The 13342-nt window shown below is 43.4% G+C and overlaps 1 protein-coding gene across 3 annotated transcripts in view; it reads left to right on the forward strand.

The window, feature by feature from the left end:
- The first annotated feature begins 9 nt into the window (after nucleotides 1-9).
- GNPAT (glyceronephosphate O-acyltransferase) overlaps nucleotides 10-13342 on the forward strand; it is a 39539-nt gene continuing 26206 nt past the window's right edge. Inside the window, exons 1-3 of one of the 3 annotated variants that reach the window (XM_063307262.1) lie at nucleotides 10-186; nucleotides 7289-7480; nucleotides 8369-8545. In XM_063307262.1, coding sequence (XP_063163332.1) covers nucleotides 136-186; nucleotides 7289-7480; nucleotides 8369-8545 — 420 coding nt within the window. In that variant the 5' untranslated portion in view covers nucleotides 10-135. The remainder of the gene's footprint in view (nucleotides 187-7288; nucleotides 7481-8368; nucleotides 8546-13342) is intronic. The other 2 variants (XM_063307242.1, XM_063307252.1) reach the window with 2 other exon arrangements.

The raw sequence follows: 13342 nt of genomic DNA on the forward strand, positions 1-13342 counted from the left end.
TCGGCTCCGAGAGCAGGGCGGCGAGGGCGTCGGCAAGCAGGGCCGGCTTGATGGAAGCTGCCGATAACCGGCGGAGGGAGGCAGCCAGTCAGGAGTGAGTGCAGCCGGGCGCCGGCAGGAGAAGGTAGCCTGGCGATGGCCGCAGCAGGCGGGGCCGCCGCCCGGCGGGCCCCCCCAGTGTACTCGGTAGGTAGCTGCCTCCCGCTCATGGGGGGCGGCCGCGGCACAAGCCGAGGTGGGATTGCTTCGCTCAGGCTGAAGTGGGGAAGGGGAGAAGCGAGAGGCGGGGCGCGCTTGGAAGTCCTGCGGCGCCGGCGGCCGAGGGCCCCGCTTTTCTTTTCCGTTCTCGGAACGGGCGTGCTTGCCGTGTGGTAACGGGACAGCCGCTTCCTGTTTGGGGCTAGAAGAACTGGGTAATGGTTGTCTGGCAAACAGCAATTTACAGTAGTAGCGGCCTCTTTCCTCGGCGACCGTGAGGGGCTGGACTGCATGGCTGCCTGCCAGTTCTTAAAGCGCGTTCTGATACATTTTTGCTATGCTGAACTCCACACACTAGCCTCCTGCATTTTGGCTGGGGATGATGGGAGCTCGGATCTAATACTGCGGACAGGCATCAGGCTGGGGAAGACTGGCACAGATCCCTGCTCTGTATGATCAGGGGCTTCTCACATACATGAATTCAAGAACCAGACCTGCTTGTTTGGATTTCTTTGTACCCATGTCCTTGTTCTGGAATAATGCAGCCCATAATTGGAATTATGACATTAAAAACAATATTTGCCTTGAAAGTGTAATAGGGGCTTTAAACTATTACGAATTTATGATACTGAGGCATCTGGTGGGTTAATGTATGGTTGGAAAATGGTGGACTAGGTAGACCTTTAGTCTAATCCAACACAACAATAATTATTTTAGGATGTGTAAGTTTGTGTCACACATAAATTTGAGCAATGGATAATCTTGTGCCACACAAATTTGAGAAATTTAGATACAGTTGACTTAAGTAATGCTTTAATCTCAGATATTACTGTGATTGATAAATGGTGATCCAGACTTCCTCTTTGATCCTAAAGGTTCAAGATACATTATATGCTGAATGTGTTTATTTTTTTAGGACATATAGAAAATAGTATCTTAGGATGCAATAATGCTTAGTGTGGTGGTTAAGATGTTAGACTAGGACCAGGAAGACCAGGTTCAAATCTACCCTTGGCCATGGAAGATCACTGAGTGACTTTGGATCAGCCACTGTTTCTTAGCCCAACTACTTCACAGAGTTGTTGCTGTGGGGAAATACTGGAGGAGAGTGTTATATATGCTGCTTTTAACTACTGAAGAAAAGGTGAGAAATCCAACAAATACATTAATAAACTTCTAGTTTGTACTTCTCTGTGTTGCCACCAAAGACAAATCATTAGTGTAGATAGCACTGTTTTGTAATAGTCTATTTTCTACTTTGCATTTCAGCATGTGTATGCTCTTGTTAGAACAATACATGACTTACAAAATACTTGCCTTAGCAAAAGATAATAGATTGCTGACTCTGTTGAAATGTAGGAGGGCCCTGAAATAACATTTAATAACCATACCTCAAAAATAATTAGATTAGGAATAAGGAAAGATGGGCTGTCACAAAACTGATATACAGTATCCATATGGTCTTGGAAGAATTTCTAGCAACCAAGAAATCCTGAAGTCCTGACAATTGCTTCTTTAGAGCTATTTTTTTTAATTACATAATAACTTTATTAAGAGTATCTTTAATTATCTGTATATGATATATACAGTATTCTTGTTCCTGTAAAATAAGGAAGCTAAATACATAAGGGTGTACTGCAGCAAGATGGAGAATGTGTAAATACCTCCACAGAGTCCCCCTTGCTCCTCTCAGTGTTAATGGCAATATGATAGTGCTTTAACTAATTTGTTTTCTAGACTGACTTGTACAATCTTCCATTCTCACATATTATTAAAATACATATTATGCTAGGGGCTGGCTGGCTTTCTCTCTCTCTCTCTCTTTTTCTTTCTTTCTTTCTTTCTTTCTTTCTAAGTGAAGTTGAATGCTGTATTGTAGCATATTACATCCTTCCAATTTCTTGTCAAAACAGGTAGCTCTAGGAAACAGAAACATGCATCTGTGTGGGAATTCATTAATACAAAATTAAAGTTTCTCTGGACAGAGCAGTATAGTGACAAATACGTATCTTTTGACATCTCATTTGTGGGAAAATTTAAGGAAGTTATCAAGCCATTTTTATATGGAGTCACAGCATTGGATCATCTTGCTGTTTATTCTAATTAGGTGTGGCTCTTCAAAGTTTTGGGCAGCAGTTCTTTCCCACCCTTTCTGCCTGTGATATTTGAAACTGGCAATGCCAGTGTTTGACTAATGTCTTGTTGTGTACTCTGTTACCGAGTTGAGGGAAGAGGTTCTGAACAATCCTCATAGGGTTGTGTGTGTGTGTGTGTGTGTGAGAGAGAGAGAGAGAGAGAGGTATAGAAACAGATGTGGAGATTTATTAGTAATGGAGAGATGTTGCTGAAGAAAGAAGGAAGTAAAGCAGAGGTAAGACAGGAGGTACTGTAGTGTGCAAAGGAGAAAAGATTGGGAAACTGGTCAAGAAGGTGGGTGATAATTCTGTTGTCTATGTTCTATTGCTGTCCCAACAGGCAGGAACCATGCTGAGATGAGGAATAAGTCTCTAGTGTTTTATTACTGCTACATTAGTTAGAAAATCCTAACAAACTGAAGAAGCATGAGAAAACTCATACAGATAAACCCCAAAAGTCAAGGCGGGTCTGTTCTGTGTCTCTTTGAATGACTGCTCAATTCCTCGCTACTATGCATCCGTTTTCCCCCCTGGATAGGGCCCCCACCTGCTCACCATCAGTGCTCATGACAATTGCTCTTTGAATATACAGCCCAGGGACCACATGCTTCCAGTGAATCCTTTTTGTGGCCTACTAAGGCAACTTCAGAACGAGAGGGCCCCAAAATATAGGGTCTAGTTTGCATTTTGGAGGGAAATTTGATGAGTTAAATTGGTACCTAAAGGATTGGAGAAACTTAAGGCACATTCTTCATCCCTTAAAACTCTAGTCCCATAACAGTTCCTGGTCCTGTCCTCTTTTGCAATGCAATCCTTGCAGTGCAAAGCCTGCTGTGGGTTTTGCTTTGTGATGCAACACTTTTGCAATGCAGCCTTTAATGCAAAGTCTACTATGGGCCTCAGGCCAACAAATTGAACTCCACAGTTTCAAAATTCAAGAGAAATGTGTGCCTTCTACTGTCATGAGAGCATTATGATTTTATTGGATTTATTATTTATTATATTGGATATATTTTATTGGATGTTTAGGACATTTAATGTTTTTATTGTTTTGTAAACTGCCCAGAGTCCCTCCTTCCAGGGGGAGATGGGCGATGGCAAAATTTAATAAATAAAATAAATAAACAAACAAGCAAACAAATGATTGGATTGCTTTATAGTCAGTGAAGCCAAGAAACTGGGATAAGGAAAATAATTCGAACTAAAAACCAGTTCCTTGGCACTAAGTTTCTAGCTAGTCTGTCCAGCTGCTGATGAGTTGGCAGATGTTCTCTGGAAGGGCCAGTGCATTCAACTGATTATATCCTCTGGCAGGAAATTAAGGAGTCAAGTTATAAAAATGACCTGGATCTGTATTGCAAGGTTTCCATTGATCTTGTTGGATGAGTGATACATTTGGAATATGTATCATAGATGTTCTCAAAAATTGGTGCTCAAAATATTTATTTGTCATATCTTGCCTTCCATTCAGAAGTTCAAGGCAGCTAACAGAGCACTCCCTTTTCCTTTTTTTTTTTTAACCCATAAGCACAACCTTGTGAGGTAGGTTGGGTTGAAATAGACTGGCCCAAAGTCAGCCAATAAACTTCTGTGGCTTCTGTGGCACATAAATCAGATACATTATATACATTCCAATAGGCTTGCGTGATCATTTCCGAGTCCTGTCGCTCACACTTTTATCATCTCTGTTCATATCTTAACATTTTTAAGGAGCTCTACTAACGTTAGGGATTTTACTTAGACTCTAATAATGCAATCTTCTATGTACACTTGATGTACCTACACACATGCACCATTATGTTCAGTGGCACCTATTATCAGGTAAGTGGGTAGAGATATAGTTGTGATCCCAGGAGTATTTCTTTTGGAGTGTACAGGAGTATTTGTTGGATCCTGTGCTTCCCTCCCTCCCTCCCACCCCTTAGTCTGATAGTGTTCCAGTTTTGGAGGGAAATATTTATGCCAGACCTGAAGCTTGTATACAGGTAATCCTCGAATTATGACAACAATTGGGACTGGAATTTCCATTGCTAAGTGATGTGGTCATAGAGCACAACTACATTGCTTACCGATGGTAACCCTTGCAGTCCCAGTTGCCATCGTTAACAGAATCCCATGGTCGTGGTTGTTAAGCGAGGCAGCTTCCTGCTGGCTTTCCACAACCAAAGTCAGTGGGGAAGCTGGCAGAAAGTTGCAAGTCCCAGGCCCACAGGCAGGTCAGTGGCTGCTGCCAAGTGGGGGAGGGAGCGAGGGGGTGTGGGGGAGGGTTGGGGAGGGTGCATGAGAGGTGCCACATGGGTCAGGGAGGGTGCACCAGGGTGTGGTGCAGGTCAGGGAGGGTGTGCAGGGGTGCGTAAGGATTGGGGAGGGTGCATGGGGATGCACAAGGGTGCAAGGTGTGCAAAAGGTGCCACATGGGTCAGGGAGGGTCGAGGGTGTGTGAGAGGCATTGTGTGGGTCAGCAAGGATGCACGAGAGGCACCGTGCGGGTCAGGTTGGGTGCACAGGGATGTGGAGTGGGTTGGCAAGGGTGTGCGCATGGCTGGTGCAGTGCGAGTGCAAAGGGGCTGGGGGAGGGTGTGCGGGTGGGGGAGACTTAACCCAATGACTTGTGATCTTCCCTGCCAGCTTCCTTTTTGACTTCCTGGGGAAGCCGGCATGGAAGGTTGCAAATGGCAACCAAGTGATTGTGGGGTGCTTGGCAACCAGTTGTTAAGTACGAAGGGGTTGCCAAACACCCAGACCATGATCACATGACTGCAGGGGTGCTGGGACGGCTGGAATCCAAGGACTGGTCGTAGCCACCATTCTTTCAGTGCCATTAATTATGTCTTATGACATCACACTGACAACAAAGGTCTGCATAGTTAAAGCAATGGTGTTCCCCGTAGTGACATATGGCTGCGAGAGCTGGACCATAAGGAAGGCTGAGCGAAGGAAGATCGATGCTTTTGAACTGTGGTGTGGGAGGAAAATTCTGAGAGTGCCTTGGACTGCAAGAAGATCAAACCAGTCCATCCTCCAGGAAATAAAGCCAGACTGCTCCCTTGAGGGAATGATATTAAAGGCAAAACTGAAGTACTTTGGCCACATAATGAGAAGACAGGACAGCCTGGAGAAGATGCTGATGCTAGGGAGAGTGGAGGGCAAAAGGAAGAGGGGCCGACCAAGGGCAAGGTGGATGGATGATATTCTAGAGGTGACGGACTCATCCCTGGGGGAGCTGGGGGTGTTGATGACCGACAGGAAGCTCTGGCGTGGGCTGGTCCATGAAGTCACGAAGAGTCGGAAGCGACTAAACGAATAAACAACAACATGGCTCATTTGTGTGGACTGAATGCTTCTTATGAATTGTAATACTCTTACAAATATTGCAAAAGTATTACATAACAATCACTATAAATCTTACAAGCTGAACAAAGTAATTAAAGCTGCAGTACGTACCTGGGAACAAATCTGTTGCGGTTGCTAGGACTTACTGTGAAGTAGATGTGCCTAAGACTGCACTGCAAATGGCTTAAAACTTACGTTCTGTTTGCTTGTCCCCTTAAATGCAAGTTGCATGCAGCCTATTAATTCCTCCCTACATAAACAAATTACTGTAGGCACAGATAGTTTTATATTGTATTCAAATCCATGATTATGGTTTATTATATCAAATGAACAACATGCAGGGTAATTCTGTAAACTCAGGTTTACAAGGTTGGCTTTCAAATCCTGGCTTTTGGGAGATACAGTAAACCACAACTCTATATTAAAACATAAGAGCCAGTTTGTTGTAATAGTTTAAGGTACCAGGCTAGAAACCAGGAGACTATATGTTCTAGTCCTGCCTTAGGCTGGTGGGTGAGTGGCGTCAGTCATTCTCTCCCAGCCCTAGGAAGAAAGCAAAGGCAAACCACTTCCAAAATGCTGCCAAGAAAACTGCAGGACTTTTCCAGGCTGTCCCTAAGAGTCAACACTGACTTGAAGGTGACAGAGAGAGAGAGAATGTTTACTCCTCTGTGCTTTATTTGGTTGCCCACTCATGCAGGTGGGAATGCAAAAGCAGGAGCAATGTATTTCTAAATATAAAAGTTTAATAAGCTGGAATGTCTTACTAATTTTTTTAAAATAATAATTTTATTAAACATAGTTAAACAGATAAAAACTAATATAAACTACAAAAAAAAATAAAAGAATAAAAAGAAAAAATAGAAAGTGCAGAAAAAGAAAAAAATATAGATAGAAAAATAAAAAAGAAAGAAAAAGTAAAAATATAGCAAAGGAAAAAAAAGGAATATATAAAGAAGTAACTTCCCCCTTTGTTATACAGGTATAAACAATTTTAACAATTTATCACCTCTTAAAAATACAAAAAACCCCTCTTCATCCCATATCTCATCTCACATCTATGAACAGATCCTTACATTCATCATTCAGTCCTTGTCAGCAAAAGTCCATTAAGGGTTTCCAGAAATACTGTAACAACGTATCTATTTTAACCTTGATCAAATAAATCCACTTTATATTCCATCCTTTTAGTTTTAATAATCTTGATCTTTAATCCCTTCAAATAATATCCTAGAGCTTCTTTTCATTTCTTCTTTGTCCCTTCTCACAAAACCCTTCAGAACTTTAACAGATCTCTTTTATAAATCCGATATTAAAAAGTGAGCCAAGTTGCTCTTTTGGTTTGCTACTTGCACATCCCTTTCAATTTTTAAGACATCAGCTGGTTTCATTTGTATATCCAGTGTAGCATCTTTTTCCTTATCACTCTTGCAGCTTTTCATTTTCAAATCCTCTTTCAGATCAGTCCCAGTCCCATCCAGCAAAACTTGTTTTTCTTCCACAGCATGTCTTAAAAGCCATCTATGATGGTAGACACTTTTAAGATTAGTCTTAAAGGTGTTTTACTTAAAATTATGTGCAAATATGGCCAGTGTCTAATTCTTCATTTGTATTGTTCCCAGCAGAAAAATCTCACATCAAAGAAAAAATATGAATTTGAAGATATTTTGGAGGAGCGGCGGCAGTCCAGTGACGTCAGATATGCAATGAAATGTTACACTCCTGTTGTTTATAAAGAACTTTCTCCATGCAAGCCAAGTGCCATTAAAAGTATTGTTTTACAGTCTGAACAGGTTCAGTATGTCATCAGGCAGGTGAGTCAAACTTTTATCTGCTCTCCCTTTGGTTGTTTACTTGTCAGTTGCTGTTTATAATAACTTTACAGTAACTTTGATACCTACCAATTTGCTAATTATGAAGTCTTATCCTGGCTCCCTAGTTTTTTTCCTCTTCAAGGTTTGTGATAGAGATCATTCATCAAATAGTTGCGCTTTTTCAATGTAGTTTTGTAGCTCCCTGGAGCAATGTTTCCAAATCTCCAAATCAGGGAGATTTGTTGATTTGTGTTTATTGGAGTTTATTGAGTTTTTGTTTGAAAGTTGTTTGGAGATATACCACTCAAGGGCATATAATTCTAATGTCTTGGTAATCTGCTGAGGCTAGTCCCATTTCTTTTCTTCGGCAGGATGCATACATCCATATAGCTGCTTCTGTTTAATAAAAAGAGAGTACCTTTGGTATGTGAGTGCTGTGCAGCTCCTACTGCCAGGAATTTATATTAATTGTAATTTTTAATTGTAATTATATACCATATTTCTCTTATTGTATATGATTGAATGTTATTGTTGTTTTTGCATGGACTATAGCTTTTGTATTGTAGGAGTTGCCTTAACTGAAGCTGTTTATAAATTCATAAATAAATACATTAAAAAGACCTTACGGTTTGACCAATTAATGGAGGTTAAGCTTTTCAATGGCTGCCTTTCATAATGGTTATATATCTATTTGCCCTTCAGTACTAGTTGTTGGGGAATATGAGCAGAGAGTGCTGTTAACTCTGATATCCTCTTCATGGGGTTTAATAGACATTTGGGGGGCAGAACTCTAGATTGGGAAGGTTTTGCTCTGATTCAGCAAGTCCAGAAATTCAGAATATCTGGGGAATGTCTTTATTCATCATAGCTCTTAATTTTTATGCTTAGCTATCAAAAGAGACTGGTGAATCCTTTGATATTATACAAGAAGAGGCAACAGAAATTCTGGATGAGATGGGACACAGCATGCATATGGGAGCTATTCGGTTTTTTGCTTTCACACTGAGCAAAATCTTTAAATGCCTTTTCAAGAGTATTTGTGTGAATGAAGATGGTATGCAAAAAGTAAGTATGAGTATGAACACTTTCTGAAAATAAATAGCATTTTATGCAAATGCAATCAGGGTGAATTAATGCAAGAATGCTAGTTACAGTCCTTCAGTGAAACTCTGGCAGAATAAAACACTGGCTCCCCATGAAGTAAACTTTCCAGATTCCTTGGGCTGTGCATCTGTTATCCCATTAACATGACTGTTTACTGAAAGTTGGAAACTGTTGTAGTTCTTCACACCAAGATGCAGAACAAAACTGGAAAAAGTGTGACTGAAGATGCCCATATGCAACTATCAATAAATATTAATTTTTACAAAATTATAAGCAGTTCTTAATATAGGATTGGAGTAAACTGCAAAATAATTCTAAGGGTCTGCTGTTTCTTTAAAAATGTGTATCTCCCTGCTAAAAAAAATAAAGGACTGGAAAGTGGCATCATATCTTCAGCTTGCTTACCAGACTTTGTTAGCTGTCAGTAAAAGCCAAAAAAGCCAACCTCTCTTCCTGCTGTTCTTAAACGTGCCCCACAGAGATTGGGTCCTATTGTGGTTAGTTCTGTCCTGCCATTGCCCAGCTACATGATGGGGCCTAGCTAACTTTGATTTAGAAAGCTAAGTAGGCTTAGCTCTGTAGGATTAGTACTTGGATGGGACATTTAGAGCTGTAGGTGAGACCAGGTGGTCAAAAAAAAAAATCCCAGAAGAAGGCAATGGTAAACCACATCTCTACTGTGCCAGAAAATGGTATATGTGTGTCCCTATAAGTTACCAGGAGTCAAGTTCCACTCTAAGAGATGTTACTTCTTTTCCTTCCTTTGGGGATGATAGTTGAGAGGTAAAACACTGAATCCAGCACACTTCCATTTTAGTGCAGTATATTCTCTGCCCATAAAAGATGACTTAATAAAGATGATTCTTAAGATGGATTTCTTTATCCCAAACAGGGAAAGTCTCATGGTATAAACAAACCAGATTCCCACAGCCAAGTATAATAGCTCTCTGGAGGCAGGTCTTTGTTTGCTCATTGTTGTGTAACTAGTTGGTAAGTACTTTGAAGATTTACCCAGCTGGTAGAACATTAGCCCAGTGAGAGAGAACATAAGTAACCAATTATGTGGCTCAATCCTTTGTTGAAAAACCATTTTTTCATTATATTAGATGTATCCCCTCCCCTCAGCTGTCCTTAAAGGCTGATACAGGAAGATTCCTCACCCGGAGAGGCAATGCCCCTGTGACTCTGGTCACATAGAAACAGTAGAGCATGTGTTTCTCCAGTGCCTATATTACAGAGACATTCGTACTAGCCTCATCTCACCATTACTATATAAATACCCAGGGTGCACAGGGCAATTCTACACCTCCCTGCTGCTTTCATATAATGTTGCCAGGTTCTGCGCAGCAGTGCTTAAAATTCACCAGATGATGACCTGTGCCATAAACTAGACCTAATGAACATCTAGTTGGTCATACTAGAGTGTTCTGTAATTTGATATAGTCTGCCACATACTAAACTTTATGCCTCTCCCCTACACACATCTAATGCTCCTACCCCTCTCTTTAGATTCTTTTTAGACTCTTGTTTTTATATATACTTTCTGTCTTAATCTTTTAGCTTTTCATTTATTTTGGCTTTTCATTATTATTATGTATTATGTATTTTCTATCCTTTTTAACTGACTGTACCCCACCCTCCTTATCCTGGTCTATGACCATAATAAAGATTTAATTTGATCTGATCTGATCTGATGTATCAGTTGTGTCACAATTGTGCTCAGCATTGAGGGGCTGTGGATTACTTTGGTGGGTATATAGGAATGGGTACAGTGGGAGAGGAGCAAAGGACAATTATGCAAACAAAATTTTGCTTGTACGAAATTACTTCTGATAAATGGTATTAAAGTTCCTAAAGTTTTTCTCTACGTGCAGGAGCATAAGCAAAATAATAGGTGTTCTAAGGTAGGAAAAAAATTCAAAAAGCAGGAGTTGGGCTGGAAAATGAAGACACCTGTAAAGGTGGGATGGAGTAAGCAAGGGCAGTTACCATCTAAGAGCCTGTGGATAGCTCTGTCTCATTACTCCAGTCATTGCAATGGATAGATGTATTCTGGAAGTGTGTCTATATGTCTATATGTATATGCTTTAACATATACATTGAAACTTTAGGAGGGTTTCCTCCGACAGCCAACTTTTTCATATAAAAGGCTTTTTTGTTTGACCTCTTAAGATACACATTGAAGCTGATCTCATTTCTCTCACGTTTTTTGCTTTTTCTTTGCTGCTTTCCGAAATAATTTTCTTACCACATGAGATTATCACATTCAATGGTTAAAGGTCCGTATTGCTGATCAACATGATTTCAGCTCCATGCGGGTAAATAGGTCTGTCATAGTATCAAAAGAAAATGACCAGGTGTGTCTGTTCTATTTAACCACACCTAGCCTATCAAAAGATAAACTAGCATTAACCACATTCATAGTTAGAAATATGTGGTGAGGATTTCTTCTTGGAAGCATTGCAAAACGTGGTTGCAATAGCAGCAGATATATAAAATGAATGGCTCCCTGTTCGGAGGGATTCATGCAAGAGGGCTTAATTTTGGAGTACTATAACTAGGTTTATGCCTCCACAACAGAACTACCCCCTTGTTTCACAGTTCCCTATTTCTTACTCACCCCCAACACAAAATTCTGCTGAGGTGGACTTGAGTATATGCATGTGGAAGATGAGTTTAATAAACTGAGTTGGAAGATGGAAACCATTGTGTTTTGTCAAATGGTTCCTTTTCCAAGCACATCTGTCATGAGCACCGTTGAGCTGAATGCATCAGCACAACGGCACACATAACAACACCACGGAAACAAGAGCAAGGGATTAAAAGATAAGCAAAGCGACGCACAACAACAGACACAGACCCCGAGGAGAAGGGAACGACCCCGGCTGGAAAAACCAGTCAAGAGAACACAAAGGGGGAAGAAAGAGCGACAAAGACAGGGCGGATCACGAGGCACGCCTGAAACTGTCAGCAGGAACGCAAAGGATATCGCCCAGCTGAAAGCAATCACCGGCCGGAGGAAGAAAACGATTATGAGAGAAGCCCGGGGCACCAGCAGGGGCCCCGTGACCCCTCACCTACCGGCAACAAAGCATACAGGACTTGGGGGGATGACACAACCCAAGGTGGGGGGGGGCACTGACCGGCACGGGCTATTTAAAGCCCGTACCGGCGCGCTCCCTTCACTCTCAGCTTTTTCTAGCTATGCACTATGCTGAAATAAACCAGAACCTGATCTTCCCTGAATTAGTGTCTGTGTTTTACTCAGTAGTAGGCAGCGCATGACATAAAGCTGAGAGTCATAAACTCAGCCTCGCCAAGCCCCACCGGACAACAACGAGCCGCGGAAGGAACAGACGGCGAGAAGAACACGAGCGGAGAGCGATGGAGCCGACGTGTCGCAGCCAGGACGGGCGAGCCGCACGGCGAGAGGCGGAGGAGAACCAACAGAGGCCAGAGGCAACGCGGACCCCAGGAGCCACGGACACCCTCCCGGCCCATCCCGAGCCTCAGCCCCAACCCCGGAGGGAGGCGGAGGCGACCCGACCACGGGAGGGAGCAACATACCTCCCGAGACCCGCGGAGACCTCCCCGCCCCACATCGCACCCCAGCCACAGGCGTGGAGCTTCAGCCCAACTGCAAGAAACGCGGTGGAGGACGGAGGGACGAACCAGCCGATTCGCTCCCAAGTCGAGGGAGCTGACCAGCGGACGGAAACACCTGACCCCCACTGGTGGCCCAACTACGCGGAGACGCCGACCGGTCCGATCACAGCTGCGGCGCGGACCTTGGACCGAGAAACGCAAGCCAGACTCACGGCCATGGAAGCCCAACTAAGGGACCTCGGGACCATGCTGCAGTCGCTGATGTCCTCCATGCCTCACATGAACATACCTGTGCAGGTACACACTCCTATTCAAACCCCGAGCGGGACTTGGCACCCCCATAGGCCAAATGCTAACAGGCAAGCTTCCCCGGCGGAAGAAGCCATGGGACGGGACGCGAGGAGAGGGGATCCACCGAACACCAGGGCCCCAAAGGACTTCCCCATTTTCTTCGACGGGAACCCTGCGAAGCTGTCGTTTTTCGTCACGAACGCCAGGGAGTTCATGGGGCGGCACGGACACTCCTTTGACTCCAAAGCGGACAAAATCGCAGCCGTGGCGATCAAGTTGCAAGACAGGGCGGCGGACTGGTATGTCCAAATGTACGAGTCCAATTCCCCAGCCCTCTCTGACTTCCACGCCTTCATCACTGAGATGAAGCACTATTTTGAGGACCCGCTAGCCAAGGAGAGGGTTAAAAGTGCGCTTCAAGCCCTCAAACAGGGCGCACGAACTGTCGTGGACTACGCCCTCGAATTTAAAGCCCTCGCAGGGAAGATTAACGACTGGTCCAAGACTACCCTGATAGAGATGTTCAAAAGGGGCCTCAGCCGCGAGGTACTCCAATGGGCACTCTACCGGGATGACCCGGAGACACTGCAAGGCTGGATCTACCTAACGGGGAGAGCGGAACACGCTCATCGCACTTTCTTAATGACGACGGCAGAGGACAAAACAAGCACCAGCCCAAAGGTACCCGCGCCACACTTGGGGCCGGCCGGTCCCACGTACCAAAAGAAGAAGTTTGCTCGCGGACCCTGCGCGAAGTGCGGGAAAATGGGGCACAAAGCGGCAGACTGCTTCTCCAACAGAACACTAACTAGCGCTCCCAAACCCGCACCGAAAACGACGTTCAAACCAACTAACCCACCG

This window comes from Candoia aspera, chromosome 1 (genome assembly GCF_035149785.1).
Source record: "Candoia aspera isolate rCanAsp1 chromosome 1, rCanAsp1.hap2, whole genome shotgun sequence".
Taxonomy (NCBI): domain Eukaryota; kingdom Metazoa; phylum Chordata; class Lepidosauria; order Squamata; family Boidae; genus Candoia; species Candoia aspera.